Here is an 8,269-nt window from a genome sequence, read left to right as displayed (position 1 = left end):
CTTTTCTCCCCCAGAGGCTGACGGGTGATCTTATAGAGGTTTGTAAAATCATAAGGGCTTGGATAGGTTGAATAGCCAAGGTCTTTTTCCCAGGGTAGGGGAGTCCAAAACTAGGGGGCATAGGTTTAACATTAGTGGGGAAAGATTTAAAAGGGACCTAAGGGGGCAACATTTTTCACACAGAATGGCGTGTGGATGGAATGAGCTGCCAGAGGAAGTGGTGGAGGTTGGTACAATTACAACATTTAAAAGGCATCTGGATGGTATACAAATAGGAAGGGTTTAGAGGGATATAGGCCAAATGCTGGAAAATGGGACTAGATTAATTTAGGATACCTGTTTGGTATGGACAAGTGTGACCGAAGGGTCTGTTTCTGTGCTGCACAACTCTATGACTTACAATTCTATCTATACATCTCAGTCCCCAAAATACTTTTGGACATTCATTATATTATACTTCGAACCAACTTGAAAATCCCCTGATATATCCTTGCTCGATTCAAATGGGTAACCTAATCCATGCTTAGATTGAATGCCATCTGCCACAGTTTTGTCCATTCACTGAGTCTATCAATATCCCTTTGAAGTTTTCTGCCATCATCTACATTGTCAGGGGAAAGGGTATCCACAAGGGAATGGGTCTGCTTTTCAGTGAACCCTATGGCAACCAACTGAGGGGGTGAGTAAAGAAGACGGGACAGTTCATCTCTCCTCACCCAGTCTGCATATGCCAACTGGAACTGCCCAGAGTCTGGCCATAACACTATTATTGAGCCACAGAGTCATAGAGATGTGCAGTACAGAAACAGATCCTTCGGTCCAACTCATTGATGCCGATCAGATATCCTAAATTAATCTATCCCATTTCCCGGTATTTGCCCATATCCCTCTAAACCCTTCCTATTCATATACCCATCTAGATGCCTTTGAAATGCTGTAAGTGTACCAGCTTCCACCACTTCCCTGGCAGCTCATTCCATACACACACCACCCTCTGGGTGAAAAACTTGGTCCTTTGGTCTCTTTTATATCTTTCTTTTATATCTTTATCACCCTAAACCTATGCCCTCAACTTTTGGACTCCCCTACTCTGGGATAAAAAGACCTTGTCTAATCACTCTATCCATGTCCCTCATGATTTTAAAAACTTCTATTATAAAATGTATAATAAATAATAGTGTTATCTTGAAGACTGTTCTTAGCTTTGCCCTTCCCTCAACCATCCTGTCTTGAACACAAGCTCATAATCTGGCTTTGTGATGAGAAGGCCTACAGTGGCTACCAAGAGAGGACTCATCTCTAGGTCAGCCATACTTGACGCAGAGTGGCACCTCCTCAAGGGATAAACTCTATCTGCAGGCTCGCATTCCAGGAAAAAACAAATTTGGGTCAACAGACAAAATTCATGTGGCCTGACCATCTTATGCAAGAAGCTTTCTCAGTCTAAAGACAGGCTCAGTGCAGATATGATACAGGCTACCCTGCAGTTCCTTCCTCTCATTGTTAGAGGGTGACAAAGTGCTTTGTAAACGAGCTATTGACCATTGTTGCCTGGAGCCCTGAGCATTTCACATACACTCCGCCCAGCACAGCAGCATTGCATTCCCTTTAACCAAATGAGACAATACACAAAGATAATGGATATTTGGCTCTGCCAGCAATTGTTATAACACAAAGTACAGCATAGTCCCAGCCAGTCAAAGTGCACTAACGAATTGCTAAATTGTCCGATAACATGAGTCTAGCAATGTAGGTATCCGAATGGAAATACTGTGGCATAAAACAGAATTCTCAGAAAATGTGAACAAAGTAAATTTGAATTTGTCCAAGTTAATGGAACAACTGCACTACTGAATATTTGGTCAAACTTTTTTTTTTGCTCTGTAAACTTTATTTCGAGAAACAGCAGGTAAGTGAATAAAATGCTCAACCATTAGCAATCAAGGTAAAACATTAATTCGGAATTTAAGAAGGATCACACAACACAGGTTTGTCAAATATTTTTTGCTTGCTTCAGTGGGGTCACTGACTATGTGGGTTCGTACAAAAATGTTATACCTATCAGGTTTAGTGGAGTCATTGGCAGAGAGATTGAATGCACTGTCCAACTGCTCTCTATACCATAGCTTTTTCCTACCTGTTAACCATTGAACTTTGAACCACAAGTCTCAGTGCCATTGAGAAAAAGAAAGCTTTCCCCAACAGAATTCAATGCCTCGTTCCCTCCCAGCGTGGCCAATGGCACTGTCAGTGATCTTGTGTGACAGGAACATTAGTGAAAATGACTAGAGACTGGAGGCAGATTCGACAGTAACTTTGAAAAGGGATTGGACAAGGGGAGAATATTGCTGAACAATGGGGCAGAGAAAGGCGGGGGGGGGGGGGGGGATTGTGGGACTAATTGAAGAGCGCATAGTCTCCTTCACAGCTGTACGCAGGGAGAAAAGTTGACAACGAAAATTCCAATCGATTCCAAACTCTATTGTGGTCACTCCATGTCTCAGAAAAGGCCAGAGATTTAACTCATTAAAAAAAAAGAACCTCTTGATATTTATTCTACAGAATACAGCAGGGTATCCTTCTCTTCTGCACAGGTTGGAAGATCACAGCACGAATAGCCTCATCAAATATTGTCTTTAGGCCCTTCTGTTTGTAGGCCGAGCTTTCAATAAACTTTGCAGCTCCTGTGCAAATTGAAAATAAGAAAGAAACATTTTTCAGTGTTTGTCTTCTGTTTATTTTTTTTAATCAGGTTCTCCTCATGCACTTCAGGAAATCTTTCCTGTAATGGACTGATGGACAGTTGTGAGCCTGAGGCCTACATGTCCATGATATGGATGGCAGATGGTCAAGTTAGGCCCATTCACCTAGAGAGTGGCAGAGGCGGTGGCCTATTGGTATAATCACGACTCAATTAATCCACAACAGGCCCTGGTAATGCTATGAGGCTCTGCGTTTTGTTATTTTTAATCAACCTATTCAGACATACTATGACAGGGATTTGAATCAAAATATCCAGGGATATTGTGACACACCTCTGGTGCAGGTGTGATGTGAACTGAGGCTTCCTACCTCAGAGGTAGGGACACCTCTGGGCAGCACGGTGGCACAGTGGTTAGCACTGCTGCCTCACAGCGCCAGAGACTCAGGTTCAATTCCTGACTCAGGCGACTGACTGTGTGGAGTTTGCACATTCTCCCCGTGTCTGCGTGGGTTTCCTCCGGGTACTCCGGTTCCCTCCCACAGTCCAAAGATGTGCAGATCAGGTGAATTGGTCATGCTAAATTGTCCGCAGTGTTAGGTTGGGGGTATGGGTGGGTTGCGCTTCGGCGTGGACTTGTTGGGCTGAAGGGTCTGTTTCCACACTGTAAGTAATCTAAACCATCACTGCACCATAGGTCCCCCAGGGATCTGGGTTTGAATTCTGCAATGGTAGATGGAGAAATTTGAATTCAATATTTATTGTAAAATTCTGGAATTAAGAGTCTAATGATTGACTCCAGTATCATCCTTCACCAACTAGCTTTCCAGAATGGAAAACTCTGTTTGCAGATAACCACAAAGCACACCATGGCCTTATTATCACTTAGGAGACTGCCAATGGTCAACTTGGTGTAAAGGACCATGCTCTCCTCCAGCAAGAACATCACTTACCGATCTCCTTTGCTATCTGTAAGCCTTCCTCATGGGTAACAGGGACTTGGTTCCTCTCTTTCAGTTTCTCGATGGTTTCTTTGTCATCGCGTAAATCAAGCTTGGTGCCCACGAGGATGATGGGAGCATTGGGGCAGTGCCGCTTCACTTCAGGGTACCACTACATGAGGAGAAAGGGGAAAGAAAAATGGGAAAATTACTAACTATATTTACATGGCTTACACTATAATAGCAATTTTCATAGCTGTTATGACAACGGATCATCATGCTGCATGACTTACAAGGAAGTGAACTTTTACATACAACTGGGTCTTTTGAAAAGAAAGAAATAGATGTCAAAAGCTGGCTGAGGCTATAAATTCAATTGTTTGCTAAAAGCCTCATGTGGGTTACACTGAATCCCAAGAGGAAGCATGGAATAGCCAATGGACTAAAGCGTGTTCGGGAGGGACACAGCTAAGAATTTTCACTAGACACCCCTTGACCCTCTTCAGACATGACATTCTATGATTGGGACATGACAGATTAGGGGGAATCACTTTATAGATAGGGTCCTGGAGATCCTGGTGGATGGAATAGTGTCGAATTTATCCCAGGACCAGCAGAGAATGCCACGCCATCAGACCTTGTCAGCGTGGTTTTGCTACCTAGATCATTGTGGCCTCAGGTGACTGCGGGAATGCCAGGCCAAATGGGCTGAGAAGTGGCAGATGGAGTTTAATTCAGATAAATGCAAGGTGCTGCATTTTGGGAAAGCAAACCTTAGCAGGACTTATACACTTAATGGTAAGGTCCTAGGGAGTGTTGCTGAACAAAAAGACCATGGAGTGCAGGTTCATAGTTCCTTGAAAGTGGAATCGCACGTAGATAGGATAGTGAAGAAGGTGTTTGGTATGCTTTCTTTTATTGGTCAGAGTATAGAGTACTGGAGTTGGGAGGTCATGTTGTGGCTGTACAGGACACTGGTCAGGCCACTGTTGGAATATTGCGTGAAATTCTGGTCTCCTTCCTATTGGAAAGATGTTGTGAAACTTGAAAGGATTCAGAAAAGATTTACAAGGATGTTGCCAGGGTTAGAGGATTTGAGCTATAGGGAGAGGCTGAACAGGCTGGGGCTGTTTTCCCTGTAGCCTCAGAGGCTGAGGGGTGACCTTATAGAGGTTTACAAAATTATGAGGGGCATGGATAGGATAAATAGACAAAGTATTTTCCCTGGGGTGGGGAAGTCCAGAACTAGAGGGCATAGGTTTAGGGTGAGAGGGGAAAGATATAAAAGAGACCTAAGGGGCAACTTTTTCACACAGAGGGTGGTACGTGTATGGAATGAGCTGCCAGAGGATGTGGTGGAGGCTGGTACAATTGCAACATTTAAAAGGCATTTGGATGGGTATAGGAATAGGAAGGGTTTGGAGGGATATGGGCCGGGTGCTGGCAGGTGGGACTAGATTGGGTTGGGATATCTGGTCGGCATGGATGGGTTGGACCGAAGAGTCTGTTTCCATGCTGTACATCTCTATAACTCTATGACCTTCTCTCCTCCAACAGGATAAGTGCCATTATCTGTTCTCTGCTCCCCCACACCCAGTCCTTCCCAACCACTGTACCCACCTCCCATCAAAAGTTGTATTCTACCACTCTCGCTATTGCCTCCAACATTTTCCTCACTCGCTCTCACCCACCCAACCCTCGCCCACAAAACACTAACCCTGCATGCCCCCTTTGATGCCTACTTACCATCACAGGACGACTGACCACCTTTCCAACACCTGCATCAGCACTACCCAGCTTTTCCAGCCACTGCCATCTCACTCAGTCCCTCCCTTTATTTGGTTCCAGTGGAAAACAGGGTAGAAAGAGCCAAGACAGATGCCAGACTGATTGGCTTTCAGCTCCTCAGCCTCTGTGAGGAAAGGCACTCAGCTCCAACCATTCCAATGGCCAACTGACCATGCCCATGCTTCTGGACTGATATCGGAGTCTGCCCCTTAACATACTGCCCCCTTAACCTGAAGGTTGGCTCCCTTGAGACGGATGTAGACCTGCTGACAGTAATGGCAAGCTTCCTGGCTTTGTGTCTGTGCTAAATGGTATGGCAAGACAGAAGGAATGCCACTATGAAGAGCTTATGCTCGAAACATCGACTCTCCTGCTCCTCGGTTGCTGCCTGACCAGCTGTTCTTTTCCAGTGCCACACTCTCGACTCTGATCTCCAGCATCTGCAGTCCTCACTTTCTCTTGGAAAGAATGTCAGCCTGGTAGCTCTGTGTGGGAGGGCAAAGGACAGACAGACCAGGTAGGGATGGCGTGAGCGTCAGGTAGGCCCAAGAAGAGTGAGCATTCAGACAGCGAGCGAATAAACAGGAGATGCAGCCTGGCTCAGTCCATGAGCTGGGCACCTGACCCTGTGTGCAGAGTGACCTCGCTGGTTTCGGAGTTTATTTGCCAGTTGTTGGCATTCTCCAGAGGGCAGCTGTAAACTGCAGAAGCATCCTGTCGATCAGAAAGACTCCCTGACCCATTAGATTGGCAGGCATCAGTTGCCAGGGCCCATTGACACACGTGTGGATGGAGCGTGGAGACGTTGTAGCCGGGTGTCTGAGATGACAGCTCGGAGGAACAAGTGGCAAGCTGGAGTCATTAGATTCCCACTTTGATTTTCACATTGGGAATTGTTGCCACCTAGTTTCCTCACTGCTGGCAGTTGGAGAAGAAGCTGCATGTGCATGAGGAGAGATTTGTACTTATTAAGATTGACAACAAGTGGTAAGCCCAGTAACTAGGAAATTCAGAGCACCCTGCAGAGAATCTGGCCTCAACAGCGACAATCTGTCGCAGGTGTGATGAGCTGCTCCTGATGTCAAGAGAGACCTCGCCCAATTCCTCACCCACTTCTCCCAGAATTCTCGGTGTAGTACACATCATGCAGGCCCCAATAAGATTCCATTTGAAGTCAATCCCTGGTTTGCTGAAAACAAGTCATAAAGCCACTGTTGATGGAAACTGGCCAAATGTCTTTCAGCTCGTGACAGAATCAAGAATCTCCAATCAACTATTCAATTGCCAAGGCTAGTGCCATCAGAATCTCTAAGCTGAACGGGTGTAGAGTTTTACAAACTTTTTGTCTCAGACAAGCTAAAGTATATTCTCCATTTACTTTAATTTTTCGACTCACCTCTTATTTCCCAGTGACTGCAGAATTCCTTCCAGAGACACATTGCCATTTTTGTCAATTGTGAGGCATCACAGACACAAAACAAACAGAGAACATGGAGATCTCAGGCGACTGACTGTGTGGAGTTTGCACATTCTCCCCGTGTCTGCGTGGGTTTCCTCCGGGTGCTCCGGTTTCCTCCCACAGTCCAAAGATGTGCGGGTCAGGTGAATTGGCCATGCTAAATTGCCCGTAGTGTTAGGTAAGGGGTAAATGTAGGGGTATGGGTGGGTTGCGCTTCGGCGGGTCGGTGTGGACTTGTTGGGCCAAAGGGCCTGTTTCCACACTGTAAGTAATCTAATCTAATCTAATCTAATCCATGAACAGAGAAAGAGAGTTAAGGTTTTGAATTCAATGTGACTCTTCATCCTCCTGTCTCCAGCAATCTCTGCAATTGTTTCAGATTTCCATCGTTCACCACAGGCATGATCCTCATTGTATTGTCAACTGAAGAAAAGGAACAGCAGCAACCACTGGACAGGGCCTCTCTTGACATTGTAAAAGCCTCAGTCTCTGTCAATTTTGTAAGCTTATGGTGTAACTTCTTGGCAGTCCTCAAACCTCATCCGACACCTACTTCACGATGATATGCCAGCTGTGATCCTCATCAATGGAACCACCAGAGGATCATAACTGAGTGAAGAATGAGTTCAAAAAAAGGTGAATGCAGTGATTGTAATGAGGTCAGCCATACAGAATGAGTTCCCTGATTGGGGCTGTTAACCTGGTCCAATTAGGGTTCCCTGGCTGACAGATAAGAACAGGAGTATCAGATATCCTGTTCACTCTGAGAGCTGGCTCTGAGGAAACTGGATCAGTGTCAAGGGCTCTCCACATGGAAGTAAAGGGTGATTTGGTGAGGGGATACCGGCATCTGTGGAGTTATATCAGTGAGTCAATACAGCAACCCTCTTCTCCATTTTCCTCACCACTCTCCAGCCTCAGCAGATAATCTACAGAGCAGAATTAAATTATTTAATACACGCTGCCTCCAACCCAAACTTCATACACTCCAACCTCAACCTTCAAGTACACAGGATAGTAGCAACTTGATGAGTTACAAGGAGTGGCTGGGTAGGCTACCACAGCTCACCTGAGGGAAGAGAGAGAGAGGTCCGAAACAGGGTCTTCCTGGTAACCTCAGCCACATCAGGAATTGAACCTGTACTTTGATGTTTGCAAGCCAACTGTCCAGCCAACTGACCTTCAGCTGACTGTAATCTTTATCTGTGCTTCTGTATAAAGAGTCATATAGCATGGAGGAAGGCCATTTGCCCCATTGTGCCTGATCTAGTTCAAAGAAAGAGCCATTTTGTTCAGTCCTATATCCTAGCCTTTTGCCTTACTCCAGGTCTCCTTTACAATGATCTACGGGGTCAGCTGTCATCACTTATCAGAGCAACC

At 45.4% G+C, this 8,269-nt stretch overlaps 1 protein-coding gene across 2 annotated transcripts in view; it reads right to left on the bottom strand.

The window, feature by feature from the left end:
• Nucleotides 1-1,910: 1,910 nt before the first annotated feature.
• Nucleotides 1,911-8,269, bottom strand: part of LOC132831499 (ras-related C3 botulinum toxin substrate 1-like) — a 28,473-nt gene continuing 22,114 nt past the window's right edge. For both annotated transcript variants that reach the window (XM_060849676.1, XM_060849677.1), the window contains 2 exons: nucleotides 3,655-3,814; nucleotides 1,911-2,684 (listed from right to left, as the gene is read on the bottom strand). In XM_060849676.1, the coding sequence (XP_060705659.1) occupies nucleotides 2,557-2,684; nucleotides 3,655-3,814 (288 nt within the window). In that variant the 3' untranslated portion in view covers nucleotides 1,911-2,556. The remainder of the gene's footprint in view (nucleotides 2,685-3,654; nucleotides 3,815-8,269) is intronic.

The sequence above is a fragment of the Hemiscyllium ocellatum genome, chromosome 33 (assembly GCF_020745735.1).
Source record: "Hemiscyllium ocellatum isolate sHemOce1 chromosome 33, sHemOce1.pat.X.cur, whole genome shotgun sequence".
NCBI classification, from domain to species: Eukaryota; Metazoa; Chordata; class Chondrichthyes; order Orectolobiformes; family Hemiscylliidae; genus Hemiscyllium; species Hemiscyllium ocellatum.
The sequence above is the reverse complement of the archived record's forward strand: the minus strand, read 5'-3'. Positions and strand labels throughout refer to the sequence as shown.